Genomic DNA, 20,697 nt, shown 5'->3' on the forward strand with positions numbered 1-20,697 from the left:
GGATTGAAGGGTTCTGGCACCTGGTCAAATAAAAGTGGGGCAGAGCTGTGGCAAAGAGCTTTCCAGGCACCATCTTAGGCATAGATCCTGAGGTAAGGAAGAATTTGCCCCATTTGATGAACTGAAAGGCCAGTGTGGCCTGTGTGTGGTGAGAGAGGAAGGGAGTAGAAAGTGTTAAGCTGGAGAGCTGGGAAGAGCCCAGATAATGCAGCCTCATGATAAAGTGTTCAGATTTTATTCTAAAGGCAATGGGCAGCCACTGAAGTGTTACTTTTAAGAAGCAGACTTACATGATCAGATTTACACTTGCATCAGTGACAACTTTAGAAGTGACATGACCCACCTCAGTGGAAGATGAAGAAATACAATGTTGTCATGATTCCATAATAAGTCAATGACAGGCTGATAGCATGTGTAGGGTATTATCAGACTATGGAGCATATAACATTACTGAATGAGGCTGCAATAGAATCTTAATTCCCACTAAATAGTCCTGTTCATGGCCTGGGACCCTCTTGTAATTGTTAATTCAGCCAACATATGTTGAGTTTTTACCCAGTGATGTTGAACAAAACAGACACAGTGTACCACGTGTAATTTGTTAATTCTCAGTACTACCCCTGTCTCTTTATCCTCTTCCCCATTCCCAGGAGCATAAAGCTGAGAAATGACAATTCTTCCACTCCATTGCAAGTGAGATTCCAATTGGATTCCGTCAATGAGAAGCAATTCCATGAGATTTGGAAAGTAATGGAGGAGAAGGCGCTGGTTGTCACAGTAGTTACTGAAGAGTGTTTGGGGACAGGAGAAGTGGTTTGGGGTTTTCCTACAGCTTTCTGCTATTCACCTAAGAATCGCCAATATTAGTGTTGTTGGAAGCTGAAACTACTGGTTGTAGCATGAGTCTGAACTTCAAAGTTTCCTAAAGTTGTTCTTGCTGACTTTTGCTTGCCCAGTCTTTAATTCCTGTATTAATCCTTTCCCCACTTTGCATACTTAGGGTGGCTTCTGTTTTCCTGTCCAGACACCAATTGATACACAAAAGACAGGGAAAAAATGAGAATAGTCTTGACATCCAATAATACTGTTGCATGGAGTGGCAGGGATGAAGGATAATTTTGGCCCCATTGCTACTATCATCCACGTCTCCAGATTGTCCCCATTCAAGTTGCTGTGACCTGGAGAAATAAGAGTTGTGCTTGATCGCTTATCCTCCAATTCAGTCTTTTATACTAGAAAAGGACATCAAAGTTACCTTTATCTTAGAGACAGGAGATCAGATTGAAGCACAGAGAAAGTTATGATCGTCCACCTCCTGAAGTGAGTTCAAAAGCCTTCAGTATCTTACAGATTTTCCTGAGCTGATCAGATTGTGAAGTGGGAGTAGAAAAGGGCCACCGATAAAAAGAACAGAAAGAGCACACTCTTCGCAGATCAAATAGACATAAATGTGACTGAAGCCTGGCTCAACCTCTTGCCAGGTTTACTTTTCTTCTCTGAATCTAATTATTCATCTATAAAGATAATATACTCATTTTCATAGACTTATTCTGCATATTAATGATGATGACGATAAATAATAATTACTGCTAACAGTTGTAAAACATGTACTGTATTCCAGACACTCTCCTAAGTGCCTCATGTGAATCAACTCATTTAATTAATCCTCACAATAACACTGGAGGCAATGGATGTAAAGAATATAGCAGAGCTGACAAGATGACTTATGAACATGGGTTTCTGACTCTGACCCTTGAAACAACTCCAAGAAACAGGCAGTGTCTTGATGGGCCTGAGAAACTAATATCAACCTGAGAAGGTCTTGAGGGGAGCAGAAGGGGTGGCTGCATCTCAGTGTACATGTGTGTGTACGTTTACAGCAGCTCAGGGGGGAGGAGGGTCAGATGCCACACGGAGATGGGCCAGGCCAGAGCTTTACAACTCTGTGTGTTTCTCTTTTCTATCTTGCTTGGTTGACATTTTGAGGCAGATAAACAACAGTGGATGCCCAGAAGCACTGGGGGAAATATCAATATAGTGCTGGAATCTGGCTGAGATGGGGAGGAGGAGTCAAGAGCAGGTATAGATAAATGACTCCAGCTGAGGAAGAAAATCTCTTAAAAAAAAGAGCAGTGTTAGGCAGACCCTTGGTAGATTTTACTTGGCAAGGTAGGTGACAAACAGGGGATGATTTACCCCAGATTATAATGCCAGAGGCTCTTCCTCCTAAGGAGGGACGCACTGCCAACTCCGTAAGCTGACTAGGAAGGGCATGAATTACTCCTGGATTCCTGGGCTTTAGCCACCTCCACCTCTCCCTCCCTCTAGCTCCCACACACATGCTTCACATTATGCTCCATGAGAGCTGAAACTCACAGGAATGTGTAAGCTCGCAAGGAAAAATGATCAGACGTATGAGAAACACAGTGCTCTAAAAGAAAGACAACACTAAACAAGTTATAGCAGGCAAAGAAAATTAACAGACCATAGAACATGAGTTTAAAATAAGCATGAGAAATACCTTCCAAAAATAACGAAGGTAAAATACCGACAACATTAATCAAGGAAAACAATTGAAAGAAGAACTGGTGGGAAATATTGGATTTGAAAAAATGTTATAGTTGAAATAAAAATCTTAATGAATTTGTTAAATTTTAGAAAAGATATAGCTGAAGAATGTATTGGATGTATTACTGAGCTGGAAGAGATCCGAAAACTTCAAAGCATCAAGAAAGTAGATAGAAATTTTGAAAGGAATCTTACTTGCAAATCTTTTGGGGAAAAAATGTCAGATTTTGAAATGTATATCCCGCTAAATTACCATTTAAATACTAGTACAAAGGAACTGTAAGGATCCTTCACAACCCAGAATTAAAATTCTAGGCAGCAGGAACATGACAAAGGTGGTAGTAGGGAATGGGACTATAGTTTGCTCTCTCTTCTATGAATTTACCTTATGTGGACTACTTCAATGGACTTCCTTGCCCTCTGGCTTCTGATTGAATTTGCCTAATGGGAAGCTCCAGCAGAAGAGAAGGAGCTATCCTGTAGTGAAAGTGAAGTGAAAGTCGCTCAGTTGTATCTGACTCTCTGCGACCCCATGGACTGCATAGTCCATGGAATTCTCCAGGCAAGAATACTGGACTGGGTAGCGTTTCCCTTCTCCAGGGGATCTTCCCAATCCAGGGATCAAACCCAGGTCTTCTGCATTGCAGGCGGATTCTTTACCAGCTGAGCCACCAGGGAAGCTCTTGTAGTAGGATAGTTAGTTATTCTCCAGGTACACCTTGGACTGGCTGCAATTCTTGACTCGAAGTCACAAGTCCTGTTAGGCTGTCTTCTCCATACAAGTCTGCCCTTCTTAGGTTCTAATAACTCATCATTCTTCTTAACTAGTGGTCATAACAATCCTGTTCCTTCTAGTGCTAGAAGAGTATACTGTTTTCTTTTTTATTTCCCTACTCCTTACTTATATGGTTGTCCTTTTCGCTAAGTCCTTCTCAAGCTATCCTAAATTCTATTCCATCTGTGTGCTGATGAGATTCTGATGATATAAGAGGAAACTTTATTGACAGAGTTATATATTAAAAACAAAACCTTAGAAAAAACATCATTGTGAGAAACTTTAGAACAGTCTCTCTGTGAATGGGGACAAGAGATAGATACCCATAATCACAATTAATGTTTTATATAGCTCTTGAGGTTTGGGACAATCCAAAAAGAAAAGTAAAGGAATGAGGCGTAGGATTAGAAAGGGAGATTAGAATTTATCATTTTATCCACTAATAATGTTATGTATATAGGAAAGAAAATCCCAGAAATCAATAGGCACACTATCAGAAATAAAGAGAGTTCCATAAGTTTACAAGAGTCTAAATTATTACAGAATGAAGAGCATTTATGTAAACCAGTTAGAGTCATTTGCAACTACAAATGACTACAAACAAAGCTAGTAAGGTGATGGAGTTCCAGATGAGCTATTTCAAATCCTAAAAGATGATGCTGTGAAAGTGCTGCACTCAGTATGCCAGCAAATTTGGAAAACTCATCAGTGGCCACAGGACTGGAAAAGGTCAGCTTTCATTCCAATCCCAAAGAAAGGCAATGCCAAAGAATGTTTAAACTACCACACAATTGCATTCCTCTCACTCACTAGCAAAGTAATGCTCAAAATTCTGCAAGCTAGGCTTCAATAGTATGTGAACTGTGAACTTCCAAATGTTCAAGCTGGATTTAGAAAAGGCAGAGGAACCAGAGATCAAATTGCCAACATCAGCTGGATCATTGAAAAAGCAAGAGAGTTCCAGAAAAACATCTATTTCTGCTTTATTGACTATGCCAAAGCCTTCAACTGTGTGGATCACAACAAACTGTGGAAAATTCTTAAAGAGATGGGAATACCAGATGACCAGACCTGCTTCCTGAGAAATCTGTATGCAGGTCAAGAAGCAACAGTTAGAACTGGACATGGAACAACAGATTTGTTCCATATTGGGAAAGGAGTATGTCAAGGCTGTATATTGTCACCCTTCTTATTTAACTTATATGCAGAGTACATCATGCGAAATGACAGGCTAGATGAAGTACAAGCTGTAATCAAGATTGCTGGGAGAAATATTAATAACCTCAGATATGCAGATGACACCTCCCTTATGGCAGAAAGCAAAGAAGAACTAAAGAGCCTCTGATGAAAGTGAAAGAGGAGAGTGAAAAAGTTGACTTGAAACTCAGCATTCAAAAAACAAAGATCATAGCATCCAGTCCCATTATGCCCATTTTTATAGATAAGAAAACTGTGGTACAGAGGAGGGAAAGTGACGTGTCCAGCTCACATAACTAACAAGTGCAAAAGCTGGGATTTGAACTCAGGAAGTCTCACAACAGAAGCGCACAATCCTAACCATTTATCTAGCCTCCTCATACATTGATATGAATCCTTGCCATTCTCAGGAAAATTTTTATAGTTTAAAAATATGATTCTATACAACTGCTATTAAGAATTACTTCAGGATACTTTAAGGGTTGTATTTTGGTTGTACGTAAGGTGGAACTCTTAAAATTATGTTTTTTGATTATTATAAACTTACTGGTTTTTTTTTGCCTATGAAGAAACCCATATGTGAATTTAAAAGCATGTTAACTCTGCCCACCTGTAAAAGAATGAGAACATTGTGCCATGTTAGGAAAATTAAAATGGAGGAAGTCTCGTTTAGGCTTCGAAAGCAGAACAGGCTTCTGACCAGCTTCTCACCTGCCTGGACACTGCCCAGATTCCATGCCTGCCTGCATGCATAGCAAGTAAGGCAGAACTTTAGATAAGAAAGGGAGCAGGTCTTGGAATTCTCAAGCCCCTGAGGGTCAACAAAACCCACCCCAGGGCCCAACAAAACCCTAAAATGCACAAGGTGAAACAGTCGCTCAGTTGTGTCCAACTCTTTGTGACCCCATGGACTGCAGCACGCCAGGCCTCCCTGTCCATCACCAGCTCTTGGAGTTTACTCAAACTCATGTCCATCGAATTGGTGATGCCATCCAACTATCTCATCCTCTGTTGACACCTTCTCCTCCTGCCGTCAATCTTTCCCAGCATCAGGGTCTTTTCAAATGAGTCAGTTCTTCGCATCAGGTGACCAAAGTATTGGAGCTTCAGCTTCAGTCCTTCCAATGAATATTCAGGACTGATTTCCTTTAGGATGGACTGGTTTGATCTCCTTGGTGTCCAAGGGGCTCCCAAGAGTCTTCTCCAACACCACAGTTGAAAAGTTACGAAAACCATAGCCACATTTTTAAGTGCAAATTGATGATGGTATCAGTTTGCAGCCTGGGATTATAAGTGGGAGCCCTTGAAACTGCAATTTGGAGTCTTGCCCATGGAGTGGACGCACTGCCCAGGACCCTTTCCCAACTGGGACTCCAGATTGCTGTTAATGAAGCACTTCCCAGCACTGTTCAAGTCTGAAAAGAGGTCAGCCCAGTTTGGTGATATATATGCTGTTATTTTTCTCTATTGTTTAGATTTCTCTTCTTTTAATTATTATATATTGAAATTAAGTCAAATGATCTCTTTTGTTGTTTTGTTGTTGTTGTTCAGTCATGTCTTCCTTTTTGCAACCCCATGGACTGCAACACACCAGGCTCCTCTGTCCTCCACTGTCTCCTGGAGTTTGCTCAAATTCATGTCCATTGAGTCAGTGATGCTGTCTAACCATCTCATCCTCTACCATCCTCTTCTCCTTTTGCCTTCCATCTTTCCCAACATCCAGACTCTCAAGAGTCTTCTCCAATATCACAATTTGAAAGTATTAATTCTTCAACTCAGCCTTCTGTATGACCCAACTGTCACATCTGTACATGACTACTAGAAAAACCATATCTCTGACTATATGGACATTTGTTGTCAAAATAATATCTCTACTTTTTAATATTCTAAGTTTGTCATTGATTTCCTTCAAAGGAGCAAGGGTTTTTTAATTTTATGGCTGCAGTCACTGTCTGCAGTGATTGTGGAGCCCAAGAACATAAAACCTGTCACTGTTTCCACTTTTCCCCCTTCTCTTTGTCATGAAGTGATGGGACTGGATGCCATGGTCTTAGTTTCTGAATGTTGAGTTTTAAGCCAGCTTTTTCACTCTCCTCTTTCACCCTCACCAAGAGGCTCTTTAGTTCCTCTTCACTTTCTTCCAGTAAAGTGGTATCATCTGCATATCTGAGCTTATTGATATTTCTCCTGGCAATCTTGATTCCACCTTATGATTCCTCCAGCCCGGCATTTCGCATGATGTATTCTGCATATAAGGTGACAATATACAGCCTTGTCATACTCCTTTCCTAATTTTGAAGCTGTCAGTTGTTCCATGTCTGGTTCTACCTGTTACTTCTTAGCCTGCATACAGCTTTCTCAGGAGGCAGGTAAGGTGGTCTGGTATTCCCATCTCTTTAAGAATTTTCCAATTTGTTGTAATTCACACAGTCAAAAGCTTTAGGGTAGTCAATGAAGCAGAAATAGATGTTTTTCTGAAACTCCCTTGCTTTCTCCATGATCCAACACATGTTGACAACCATAACAGAGGTGCCTAAAGGGCCCAGGAAGGCCATTTCTCACAGTGAGTTTCATGGGAAACACAGTGGAGGGTGTGCAAGCCAGGCAGCCTGGCACACCCATGTCCTGACCTTGAGAGCTGCAACAGTGGCCCAACTCCAGCTGACTGGGTTTGCAGACAGGGCCTCCAGACTGCCCAATATTCTAGTGTTTCAAAACCCAATATGACTATAACATATATGGACTATCCCAATTTTTCTGAATGGCCTACACAACAAAAGTTTATTTTCTCAGTTCTGGATGATAGAAGTCCACGATCAAAGAGTCAGTAGGGCTGGTTTCTCCTGAGTCCTCTTTTCATGGTTTACAGATAACCACCTTCTTGCTGTGTGCTCACTTGGCCTTTTCTGTGTACATATGCCTCCCTGCTGTCTCTACCACTTCTTCTTTTTTTCAGGAAGTATTTATTTCTTTATTTTTGGCTATGCTGGCTCCTTGTCAGTGTGTGGGCTTTCTCTAGTTGTAGACAAGCACGGGCTTCTCATTGCCGTGACTTCTCTCTTTGTAGAGCATGGGCTCTAGGGAACATGGGTTCAGTGGTTGCAGCTGTAGGGCTTAGTTGCCCCATGCCATGTGGGATCTTCCTAGAGCAAGAATGGAATATGTGTCCCCTGCATTGCAAGGCAGATTCTCAACCATTGGACCACCAAGGGAGCCCTCTACCTCTTCTTCTTATAAGGACATTAATCATGTTGGATTAGGGTCCCACTCAGACTACCTCATTTAACCTTAATTACACCTTAAAGGCATTATCTCCAAATACAATTACATTGGGGATTGGGATTCGGTGCTTACACTTTGGAAGAACACTATTCAGTCCATAACAGCAGTCCACTGTGAGTCTCAACGGTAATCTTTTGCCCCAGGCATCTGTGGTTGGTTTATCTTGTGCTTTTCTGGCCTAAGTTCTAGGCTCAGCAAAACAGAGATGAATGTCTGCATTATGGACTATCCCGTTTTTTGAGGAGGACGGTAAATAGAAATAAACAACATTGTAAGGCACAAGCAAAGCAGGTCTGAGGGCTCTGTGAGGCATATGGCCACGGGTTTGCAATCTCTGATCTATTATAGAGTAGGCGGGCAAGTCAAGTTTGTAACCTGTAAACTACGGTGCTTTGCTGTGTCAGGGTAAACAGTACTTGGGTGTGGGGGAGGGATGGCAGCAGGGGGTGATTCCCTCCTGCCAAAGGTAAGACACAGAAGTGACTCCTCTGGCCGTGACTCGGTGCTTTCGCCCCACAGGCCACTCTCCTTGTAGCTGAACAGCGGCCGGAGCCTACAGAGCTGCGCTGACGCTACCCCCGTCTCAGGGCCTGAGGACAACGAGCCCACCCTACCAGCCTTTCAGGGAGCAGGGCAGCAGCGACTGGGGTTTTGAAAGCTTTCATCAGAAAGTTGTGGGCGGAAACTTCCGGGGGTTTGCTCTGAGCTTCTTGAAGCTTCTCAGGTTCAGATGCAGAGTGAGTGGGTGTCTCTTTGAGAAGCAGAAAGAGAGAACGAAAGAGAGGTGTTTCCCTTGGTTCTGGAAACTCTATAAAGAGAGAACCGGCTTCCTTCTCATGAGCACTCAGAAATAGGAGTCCGGCCCTTGACACCTGGGCCTCCGCACGACTGAGGAAGAGGAAAACCCTTGGCTGGGGGCTGGCCTGAGGCACTGGATACCATGCAGCAGCCCTTGAATTACCCATACCCCCCAATCTTCTGGGTGGACAGCAGTGCCAGCTCCCCCTGGGCCTCTCCAGGATCAGTCTTCCCCTGTCCGTCCTCAGTGCCAGGAAGGCCGGGGCAAAGGAGGCCACCACCACCACCACCCCCAACACTACCGCCATCGCCACCCCTGCCTCCACTACCACCACCACCTCTGAAGAAGAGGAGGGGCCACAACACAGGCCTGTGTCTCCTTGTGGTGTTTTTCATGGTTCTGGTGGCCCTGGTTGGACTGGGGCTGGGGATATTTCAGCTCTTCCATCTGCAGAAGGAGTTGGCCGAACTCAGAGAGGTAAGCTGCCTGGGGGATTGCCGCACCCTGGAATGTGCGGAGGTGGGGGATGGGGTGAAACTGCCCTGCTGCAGTGGGGGAGGAGGGCGACAGAAATCCACATGGACCACACTTGGCTTGCAGCATACTTCTCAATCCTTTCTTCCTGTCTTAGAAATGAATCACGCTAGCCATCCTGTTCTGCCTGCAGAGAAATGGGGGCTCAAATGGGTGGAAGGAATATTTTCTATCTTGGGAGGGATCAGGATCAAATCAGGACTGGCAGATGATCAGTTGGCTGATCATCTGAGAGAGGAAGAACTCTGCTACCTACCTCATACTCGATTCAAGAAAGAAAAGGGACTTGGCATCTGTGAAGTGAATTTGTTCAAATGCACAAACTAAATTTCCTTGAAAGTGCTTAAAATTATTAGAACTATTTCAAATCACAAAACTGAGGCATGGACAGGCACAATTGCTTGGCCAGAGTCTGAGTTAGGAGAGGTTCTGGGTGCTTAGATTCCCTTTCCAGTGCTTAGTTTATTTGACAGTTCTTCTTCCTTTGCTTAAAGAACTTCATCAGTTCAGTTCAGTTCAGTCGCTCAGTCGTGTCCGACTCTTTGTGACCCCATGAATCGCAGCACGCGAGGCCTCCCTGTCCATCACCAACACCTGGAGTTCACTCAGGCTCGCATCCATCTAGTCAGTGATGCCATCCAGCCATCTCATCCTCTGTCGTCCCCTTCTCCTCCTGCCCCCAATCCCTCCCAGCATCAAAGTCTTTTCCAGTGAGTCAACTCTTCTCATGAGGTGGCCAAAGTACTGGAATTTCAGCTGTAGCATCATTCCTTCCAAAGAAATCCCAGGGCTGATCTCCTTCAAAATGGACTGGTTGGATCTCCTTTCAGTCCAAGGGACTCTCAAGAGTCTTCTCCAACATCACAGTTCAAAAGCATCAATTCTTCGGCGCTCAGCCTTCTTCACAGTCCAACTCTCACATCCATACATGACTACTGGAAAAACCATAGCCTTGACTAGATGGACCTTAGTTGGCAAAGTAATGTCTCTGCTTTTGAATGTGCTATCTAGTTATTATATATCTTTTCTCTTTTGCCAGTCCACCAGCCAGAGGCATACAGCATCATCTGTGGAGAAGCAAATAGGTGAGTTTTTTTATGCTTGCACGTTGAGTTTCTAAAAACAGTCCTCAGCACCGACCATGTTGGAGGAGTACCTTGAATTCCACCTTATTCTTAGGCATATATAGACTATAGAAGAGAAATCCTAACCAATTCTGAAATCTCTTGTCATTTTGGTTCTTGATACTGCCCTAAAATATGAAGTGAGTTTAACTGTTCAAAATTAGTTAAGTATCACAGAAAAATTCAAAACTAATTTCTGCTTGAATTTGGAAAGAGAAACACACGTGTACAACCCTGGACCTTTGCCCACCCCCCACACCCCAAGCAGCTGGCTCCAGGCCTGCCCCCTTCCTCAGGCCTCCTGATTCCCATGTACAGGGCGGTGGCTATAGCTCCTCAGGAGAGAAGGGAAGGTGCAGACAGACACAGCTGTTGCTGGGAAAGATCCTTGCTCTCCTGTTTAATCTCTGTACTCTTGCCTGGAAAATCCCATGGATGGAGGAGCCTGGTAGGCTGCAGTCCATGGGGTCGCTAAGTCGGACATGACTGAGTGACTTCACTTTCACCTTTTGCTTTCATGCATTGGAGAAGGAAATGGCAACCCACTCCAGTGTTCTTGCCTGGAGAATCCCAGGGATGGGGGAGCCTGGTTGGCTGCCATCTATAGGGTCACACGTAGTCGGACATGACTGAAGTGACTTAGCAATAGCAAAAAAAAAAAAAATTACTTAAGAGTCAGACCTGATTTAAAATTTTAATAGGTTATATTTAAGCTTTTAAAGAGTGGGCAACCAGTCATCCACATTAGGGTGGTTCTTTTGCAGCCGCTGGAAAGCTTGGAGGAAGATGTTAGGCATTTTACAGAGGGTAGTCCCACTTCACTCAGAGATAATCATGCGCTACTTTTGATAATAAAGGGAAATCCTCTGTGTGAAATTCAGTACAGGAAGATGACAATGTTGAACATCGGCCTCCTAAAGTTTTAGGACATAGTTTTGGAAACTGTGGATTTAGAATACTCGTTAAACTAAGATGGAAAGGAGGTTAGAGAACATCTGGTCCAGTCTTCTCACCTTTCAGAAGAGAAGCAAAACACCAGATGGATTAGTAATGTCCCCAAGACCTCTGCTGTGGAATGGGGCTGAGAAGGAGCTCAGGCTCCTGATGCCTTGCCACCTCCAGCTCTTACCAGTGTGTGCTCCGGCCCTGTGACACAGGGAAACTCCTACTCCTATCTATCTCTGATGGGCATGGAATGAGAAATAAGGACAACAGGCAAGATGCCTCTGCAAAGAGAAGACAGCACTGGTCATCTAGTTGGGGAAGCCTGCTCCAAATTCTCAGGCTGTGCCTGAGAAACCAGGTCACCCTATTGCCCTAGCAGGTAGGCTCTTGTAGGAGATACTGGTAGGGTCCTCTGGTTTCTAATTCTGGGTATGAACCTGTAAAGAGAAATTCCAGATGTACCCAAGCAGAGTACAAATGTTTGTTGGAAGAATAAAGCTTCTGGAGGATTTCTAAAATAAAATAGCTTTGAAGATCAGTGAAATGTGGCTGGTAAAATGGGTACCAAATTACTCATCTTTCAACACTCTCTAGAGTCCTTTTAGTGATTAAAAATCAAGTTAGCAGATGAGTCAGGTCAACCTGTCCCACTAACAAGTATTAAGTATCTTCCTTAGACCAAACCAGATGGGCCAGAAATTGGTGTGTTATCACATAGAAATCAAATTAGCAACTCTACTAATGAGATAAGAGATGCAAATTTTAAAAAGGGGGATACCTAGGTTGACCCATCTAATTAGTGAAGTTTGAAAAAATAAAGCCCAACTGGCAAAAAATGTGAGTGAAAAGGATCTGCTTAGTGACAGTCAGTGAGCATGTAAATTGCTATACCTTCTCTAAAGAGCAGTTGGGAAAAATATATCAAAGGATTAATACTGTTAATTTCCCTTGTAATCTCATCACTAAAGCTATCTAAAGAAAATAAAATGTGCCTGAAAATTTATAATAAGGATGTTCACCACTTGCTTAGAAGACTATTTCTAATCAACCACTTAGGAGAAAGTTAAATGCCACTCAATAGGAAATTAATTAAACACATTGCAGTGTATTCACACAAGAGCATAATATGCAGCAACTAAAATTGTATACAAGAAGGACATTTAATGTCATAGAGATTGTGTAGCCCATATTGTTAGATTAAAAAGACAAGTTATAAAACAGTGTATTTAGTTTAATATTCATTCTTTAAATACATATACATATTTTCATATTCTTAGTAAGCATCTAGAAGGACTTATACTCCAACAGGTTAACTGGGAGGTACTTACTACTGTAGATTATTTAAACTTTCTTATTTGGTTCACTGTCATTTTCCCACAGTTAACTCATTGAATCTTTTATTCATTCACAAGTGTTCTTGGAGTGCTTCCTGTATGCCAGGCTGAGTGTAGGGTTAGTGGGTGACAACAGAACAAGAGAGACAAGGGGCCTGCTCTCATGGAGCTCTTAGCATGCTAGAGAAACAAACAAAAGCAAGCAAACAGACAACATACTTTCAAGCTGTGCTAAATGCAACCTAAGATAGAGTGGTCTGGAAAGTCCCCTCTAAGGAGATGTTGTTAACATGGGTGTGTGTATGTGTGTTGGGGGGGGGGGGGCGGGTAGGAGGCTGGGAAGAGCAGTCCAGCACGGAGAATGGCGTGTGCAAAGACCCAGCGGCAGGAAAAAGTCATCATCAAAAGTGTAGGGTATATTTCTCCTTTGTTTATTCCAGCATTTATCCAGCAGGTATTTTTATTGAGTACCTTCTATGAGACCAACACTGTGAGGGATATAAAGATAGACAACGTGTGGTTCTCTGTTCCATTTCCTGTCAGTTTATGGCTGAATGCCAGATAGCTGCACAGATGGTTGTGGTATAGGAATATAGAAGAGACTCAGTTTTGCCTTTCCTGTTCGCTAACACCTCATTCATGGTGTGTGGTCTTGGGCAGCTACAGAGGGAATGACTGCTCACATCATAGCCTCAGCTGGCGGGAGCATCTGCAAACCACATGGAATTTTACAGGCTAACTGTGAGGAGCCTGATGTGGATGAGCACTCGTCTATGCAACTTTTATTCAAAGTCTAAGTTAGCTGAATTTATTAGCCAAATGGTAGTGCTATTCCACTGAAATATCTCAAGTCAGAGAAATAGGATCTATTTTGAGAACTGTTGTCTATTTTAAATCTATCAGTTTAATTTAGTGAACATGTACTGATAGCATGCCCTGGGTTAGAAACTGAGCTAATTACTCTGATAGATTAAACATATAGTAAGGAATTTGCCATTTATTTGGAGGAGTAAGACTAGTCATACAGTTACCATTAAAAAGAAGGCGAGTCAGAACCAACAAAATAGGGTGACGCCAGAGTGCTTCCAGGTTTCAGTGGAGGAAAGAATCATATTCAATTAGAAAGGCTTGGGAAGGTTTTCCAAGAAAAGAGATATTTTAGATGGTGTTCGTAGTGTCGATAGGAATTTGACACAGAGATCAGTTTGGGAGGGCATTCCAGGCAGGAAGAACAGCACAGACTAAAGCACAGAGGCAGGGAGGCTGGGTGTGCTCAGAACTCTAGTGTGGCAGCATCCAGTGTGGGTGAGTAAGCCAGAGGAGGCTGGACAGATGAGCAGAGGTCATGTGGTGGGGAACACCTGTGTGCAATTACATGTTTAATGAGGAGTCATTCGAGGTGTTTGAGACCTTAGAGTAATTAATCTGGGGCCAACTGTAGAATGCCACTGGGGAAGACCTGGTGGCCTGGACATTCGCAGTCTTCTTCAACTTTTGTCCTGTAGTCCTGAGGGCAGCAGAGCCAGAGATGCAAGGGCCCTGGATTTGGACTCAGGAGACCTGAGTGTTGGTCCCACTCTGACACTGAGTTAGCGGATCTTCTTGGACAAGTCACCCAGCTTTCAAGCTCATTTTGCCATCTGTAAGATGGGACAGTAATCTCTACCTCAAAGGATTGTTGGGAGTTATAAATGCAGTAACTTATATGGCAGGTCTTTATAAACCAACCTTTATATTGCTTTGTAATTTATAATTTATGCATGTCTGTCTTAAATTGACTCCTTTTTACCTCTCTGTTTCTGAAATATAGGCTGCTGTAAGTCCTATAGCTTGGACTTGAATGATTAGTGTATGTTAGACTGTTGCCATTTATGCTTATAAAAAGTATCTTTTATTTAAATGCCCTGTTTAGAGTCCCACAAAAAAGAATAGTAGTTATGTCACTTTGACATGTATCCTTCATCTCTCTGTAATACAGGTCACCCCAGTCCACCCTCTGAGAAAAAGGAACTGAAAAAAGCGGCTCATTTAACAGGTCTGTATCTGGAGGGCCATCTTGGGAAAGCCTTTGGCAGAAAGCAGAGTAGCTGGTTGGTTTCTGTGACTGAGCTCTGAGGGAGCTGATACTTTCCAGTGACAGTATTTGAAACCCAAGAGTAGTCACATCTTTCTAGTCACGCCAACACCACACACATGCACACACACACACACACACAGGGCGGCTCTAGGCAAGGCCCTGCTCTAAGCTGGAGAAATGGAGGTGCTTATGACATGATCCCTGCTCATAAGGAACCCACTTTCTTCACTCACTCCAAGGACCCTTAGGGAATTTGGGGCATAGGTCCTAGAGGTGAGAGCTGGGGAGATGGTGAACAGTGAATTATTTCAATATGTGTTGCCTTGGTTTTCTGGGAGAGTTTTTCTCTGTCCATGAGCAGAAATAAGAGAAGGGAGGCCAGGCCCTGGCACACATGGTCGTGCAGTGGAGTGACATGATTTGATAGCAAGACAGTGGGGGCACTGTCAGTGTGAAGTCCACAATATCTGCAAAGTGGATGAGTATCACAGAAACTGGCATGCTGCTGTCCCTGAAACTATGTCAGCAGAGGCTGTAAAATGACCCAGTTTAGATCAACAGATATTTCTTGAGCATGTGCTGTGTGCCAAACCTGGGCCACGTGGAGGTGAATCACACATGGCTCCTGCCTTCAAGGAGCTTACAATCTAATAGGGAAAGACAGGTATGAAAGCAATATTTCCAGCATTCTCTGCTTGAAGTAGGTATGTACACCATGCTGTATAGATACAAAGGAAAGGGGATTCTTGCCCATACTGAAGAATCTTTCGTGTAGGTAAAGAGTTGGACTAGATGATTCCTAAGGTCTTTTCCAACTTTAGAACTTCAGAGTGCCTTGGATTTGACTTCTCCTCTCATGAAGAGACTCAGACTCTAGCAATTTGTAGGCTAGTTCTGAACCTCTGTTCATAGAATCTCTGTTCCAGAGAGCTAAAATCATCCTAGTCTTTTCTCACTGCAGTTGGTTAGAAACATATGTTATTGTCCCAGTTGTGTGGATGATAAAATTGAGGGAGTCAATTTGATAAACGTGCTGAAGAAGTTCAGTAATAGGTCAGGTCTGACCCATCACCCAGTTCTATGTCATTTGGGGAAAAAGCACTTGCTCAAGGAATGGTCCACAGTTTTGCCTTGAAAGCTTGGTCTGTGCGATACATGAGCATTCCTGGCTGAAAGCTCCTCTCTCGTTTGATTTCAGGCAAGCCCAACTCAAGATCCATCCCTTTGGAATGGGAAGACACCTATGGAATTGCCCTGGTCTCTGGGGTGAAGTACAAGAAGGGCAGCCTTGTGATCAATGAAACTGGGCTGTATTTTGTGTATTCCAAAGTGTACTTCCGGGGTCAGTCCTGCAACAACCAGCCCCTGAGCCACAAGGTCTACTCCAGGAACTTTAGGTACCCCCAGGACATGGTGCTGATGGAGGGGAAGATGATGAACTACTGCACTCCTGGCAAGATGTGGGCCCGCAGCAGCTACCTGGGGGCTGTATTCAATCTCACCAGTGCTGATCATTTATATGTCAATGTGTCTGAACTCTCTCTGGTCAGTTTTGAGGAATCTAAGACATTTTTTGGCTTATATAAACTCTAAGCAAAGCACTTTGGGATTCTCTCCAGTATGATTCCCTGTTTCAGGCCCTGAGAATATTGTCTTGAATGAGAGTTTTCTTAAGTCCACTTGAGGCCATGAGAGAAGACATGAACCAAGAGAATCTTGAGACCACGGAGTCCAGCAGGTCCACAGTTCCTGAAAGGCCCACAGCCAGACAGGAGGAGGACTATGAGTAACGAACATGAAACTCTGGGCTGCCATGTGGAGATGCAAAGGCAGGGAAAAGTGACTACCAGTTGCTTATGCCAGCAACTACACTCGTCTTAAGTGGCCTAGTGCATTTGGACACATTGAAAATGGCACCTTTTAACTCACCTCTTGGGGTGGGTCTACTGTCTACCTCAGAGGAGGCTGTCTTTCATGTATATGGGTGTGACATGAATGTATAAGGGATGGGAAAAGAGGACCAGGCTTGCATGATAAGCTAAAGAGACTGAAAGGCCAGCATCCCACTGGTAGCATCTTTATTTCTAGATGTACAGTCTGAGCCATCAGGTGATGTTAACAGAGAAGCAAAAGAAATCTTTGGGAACTCAAAACACTCCCTATACAGCATGCATATTTCCAGTGCAATTGTAGGGGTGTGTGTGTGTGTGTGTGTGTGTGTGTGTGTGTGTGTGTATGTGACTAGAGGGTTACATAAGTAGAAAGAACGCGGGAATTGGGAAGGGCATATTAGAATATGGGCTGCATTTGGTGGTAGATTTTGAATGCTTTTTGGTAACCAACTCTAATAGTCCTCAAAGCTCTTTGATTGTCAGTTGTTAATGCCATTTTTCCATAATATAACTATATTTATATGTATTTTGTACATTTTTAATGAAAAGAATACCCATAACAAAAACTATATTTTATAATATAGGTAGGCATTGTGAGTGTTCTATTTGGAAATCACTGAGGTTTGTATCTTTTCCTTATTATTTCTTTTCTCCACGGCTTCCTCATTCATTATGATTTAAGCCCACTTAAAGAAGAATTTACTAGTGTGAGAAGAGTTATGAGGCAGACCTTTGCATCTTTGCCAGGCTCTCCTCTCCTTACTATATTCTCTTTCCCTTCTTGCTTCTACTACCTAGAGTTTCTATTACCGATATTATTGCCAGTGTTAAGCTCACCTATTTCCCATAGATTTGATGACAGTTTGTCTTTTCCTGGTGGCAGAGACATGCACAATGGAAAGGGCATAGACTTGGGCCTAAAAACCTGAATTTGAATCTTTGTTCCTCTACTTGATAACTATGCAGGTCACTTGACCTTTTTTGGACAAAAGGGGGGTGATACGTACATAAAGTATCTAATACATAGTAGAATGTCAGAAATAGTATCTGCCATTATTAATAAGGGGAGGTACTTCATTCCAGAAGAAGCTACAAATCTGAGAGATCCATCCAAACACCTGTTTCTTGCCTCCTCACCTTGGTCAGTCACAATGACCTTTTCCTATTTTGTCCAAATGCTCATTACCATGACTTCTCCTTATACTTTGTCACTGTTAAAAATAACACTTCTGTTAGAATTTGACTTCAGCACCTTATTTTCACAACACAATCTCCTATAATTCCAACTCAATTTGGTCCAACATCTTCTCTCTTAAAATATATTTTTTTCCATATTTGACATTCAGTTAATAAATAGTATCATTTTCTTGCTTATCTATCAGCTCCTTCTTTATCTTCACTCTTTTCTCCATTCAACTTAGATTCCATGATCTGTCATTACAATCAGTACCTTGGAAAGACCTCGAACTCCAAAATACTCTGTTACAGTCACTATTTTCCTCTTGGAAAATCTCATTTTCTTTAAGCTGGCATCCTAGCAGCTGGATGTTGCTGGAGAAAAATAACTCAAACTGGTTGATTAGTTTCATTTTATTTTTATCTATCATCTGCTTAAATCAGCCAATCAATTATTTATCTATCAGTGAATTATTTCTGTCTTTTGATTGATTTGAATAGGTAATACCTACACATAGTACAAATTGTAAAAGGTATGCGAAAACATAGGATGAAAGCAAGTCCTCTTCTCATCCTGTCCTGTGGCTCCACCTCTGCCCACGAGGAACAGCACTGTCTCCTTATGTAACTTTTGCGAGATGGTCTATACATAAATATGACATCACTTTATGTCAGGGTTTCCCAAGCTCGGTTCTGTTGACATTCTGAGCTGGCTGATTCTTTCTTGTGAGGGTTGTCCTGCCTGCACATTGTAGTATGTTTAGCAGTATCCCTGCCTTCTACCCACTGGATACCAGTAGCATTCCCCTCCCGCCATGTGTGATAACCAAAAATATCACCAAATGAAGTCAAATGTCCCCAGGCTGGGAGTGAGGAGACAAAGTCCCTCCTGGTTGAGAACCACTGCTTTTTATTAGTGATCAGAGATTTCAAATCAGCATTCAAAGGCCCACCGCTTTTTCTTCAGTTTCTTCATGGGCATTTTTTTTTTTTCACTGTTTGAGACAATTACATCATGTCTTTTCCTCTTGTAAACCAACCACATCCCCTCCTCCCACCATGGAATCTCACTTCTACCACTGAAACACAAACCCACCTGCGTCTGAATGATCTCTTTCTTCCATCCAGTACGGAGGAGGATGAGGACCATCTATTTGTGCGCTAGACTCCTTTCCTCTTCCCTGCTTTACCTGTTTACATTTTTTCTTCTTTCTTCTGGATCTTCAAACTAGCTGTCTATGAAATAATGCCCACTAGCATGTAATACATATATACTCAAGTATTCCCTTTCACTAAAAGACAAATCAAACCACAAATCAACCCAAACCTTTCTTTAACCTTCCCCTTCATTTCTCATTTTTCTGGTAGAGACAAACATCTGAGAAGGCTTTTTCCACACACATGAGCTCCATTTTTTTTTTTTTTTCAGCCAGGAATCTGGCTAGGTTATTTATTTGACCACTTAAAAAATCTGGTTTTTTCTTTTTTTTTTCCTGTTAGAATAAAAGTTCCGAAAGCAAGACCTTTTCTGTTGTGTTTGCCTTTGTATTCCAGATTACCTCAGTGCCAGCACATATTAGGTGCTCAATAAATATTCATTGACTAAATAACTTTAGTCATAAGGCAAAAGCCTTTCAGTGGATGTGTTTTTCAGAGTAGTGAATCCATAGCTGTGTTGCCTCATGGATGTGTGCGCATGTTTATCCATCTTTGACTAGATTACCCAATGAGAGTTTGAGGCTACAGATGAAAAAAAATTGTGCATCCTAATTCATGGAATTAGAAAACAAGAAAGATCTAATTGGTCCTTGGAATTACCAGGAGCTTTTGGGAGAATGTGGAGGAAAAATTCTAGGTAATTAGAGCTGAAACTGTCATTTAGAAGATACTCAATACATATTTCTCTTCCCTGGTAGCTCAGACAGTAAGGAATCTGCCTGCAGTGCAGGAGTCCTGAGTTCGATCCCTGGGTTGGAAAGATCCCCTGGAGAAGGGAATGGCAACTCACTCCAGTATTCTCACCTAGGAAATTCCGTGTACAGAGGAGCCTGGCAGGCTATAGACCATAGGGTCCCAAATGATTGGACATGACTGAGCAATTAATACTTTCACTTTTTCAATATGTATTTGTTGAATAAATTAATGAACAAAACCAAAGGTGCAGGTTGGAGTATGTCACCTGATTTCCTTAAAACTCTTCTGTTGATTAATCTGCTTTATATGGTCAGGTTTCTGACCAGGTACCTCTTGGAGAAAGTCAGAGAGGTATTCACCCTTCTTTCGGCTGATTGTCTGTACTCCCAACCCTCACAATGACATTTTCCTCATCAGTTTCTTCTTCATATGGCTTCATCCATTGAAGTAAACTGGTTCTAATGGTCATGGGAAGTTGGCTGGACCATTTTGAGGGGTCAATGGGACCTTCTAGAGAATGGTGTTAGAGCAAAGAGGAAATAGGAATGGTGCTGGGCATCCAGAGGAGACTTGATGCCATTAGCTAGTGGTGGTACTACTGGTCCTTTTATGCATCTGAGTCTGCTCTGCTAGGATGCCTTCAGGATTTTCTGAAGACAAGTTTGTAACTTACTATTTCATTTCAGGGAAGAGGTACTAACAGTTTCCTTAGCTATTTTTCTGTAAGCAGGAATACAAGGGATGTCAAAACCCTAAAACTTTTTGAATGTGCTCAACAAAAATAGAGTCAGCCATTGTTCCCTTATGAAATGATAAACCCAAAGTAGAACACTTATTAAAAAAAAAAAAAGGTCACCTCTGGTTCAGTAGTTTGAGGTTTTCTTTCTTTTCAAAGAACTAAAACCATAGAAAACCATATTTTTTTTTCCCTTAGCCCCCTAGAGTGGTAACTTTGTATCCTCTGAAGTAGGTTTTGACTTACCACAGCTTTTCAGAAAAAAAGGCTTTACTGGGACCATCACTGTGAGAATGACTAACTTGAAACAACAGATCATTGGAAGACATTGAATTGCTTAGAGA

General features: G+C 42.4%; 1 protein-coding gene across 1 annotated transcript in view; it reads left to right on the forward strand.

The window, feature by feature from the left end:
* Positions 1-19,223, forward strand: part of FASLG (Fas ligand) — a 49,235-nt gene extending 30,012 nt beyond the window's left edge. The window contains exons 2-6 of the mRNA XM_069545672.1: positions 651-693; positions 8,342-9,098; positions 10,195-10,240; positions 14,537-14,593; positions 15,834-19,223. Of these exons, the coding sequence (XP_069401773.1) occupies positions 8,763-9,098; positions 10,195-10,240; positions 14,537-14,593; positions 15,834-16,228 (834 nt within the window). The 5' untranslated portion in view covers positions 651-693; positions 8,342-8,762 and the 3' untranslated portion in view covers positions 16,229-19,223. The remainder of the gene's footprint in view (positions 1-650; positions 694-8,341; positions 9,099-10,194; positions 10,241-14,536; positions 14,594-15,833) is intronic.
* Positions 19,224-20,697: the final 1,474 nt, after the last annotated feature.

Source organism: Ovis canadensis, chromosome 12 (assembly GCF_042477335.2).
Source record: "Ovis canadensis isolate MfBH-ARS-UI-01 breed Bighorn chromosome 12, ARS-UI_OviCan_v2, whole genome shotgun sequence".
NCBI classification, from domain to species: domain Eukaryota; kingdom Metazoa; phylum Chordata; class Mammalia; order Artiodactyla; family Bovidae; genus Ovis; species Ovis canadensis.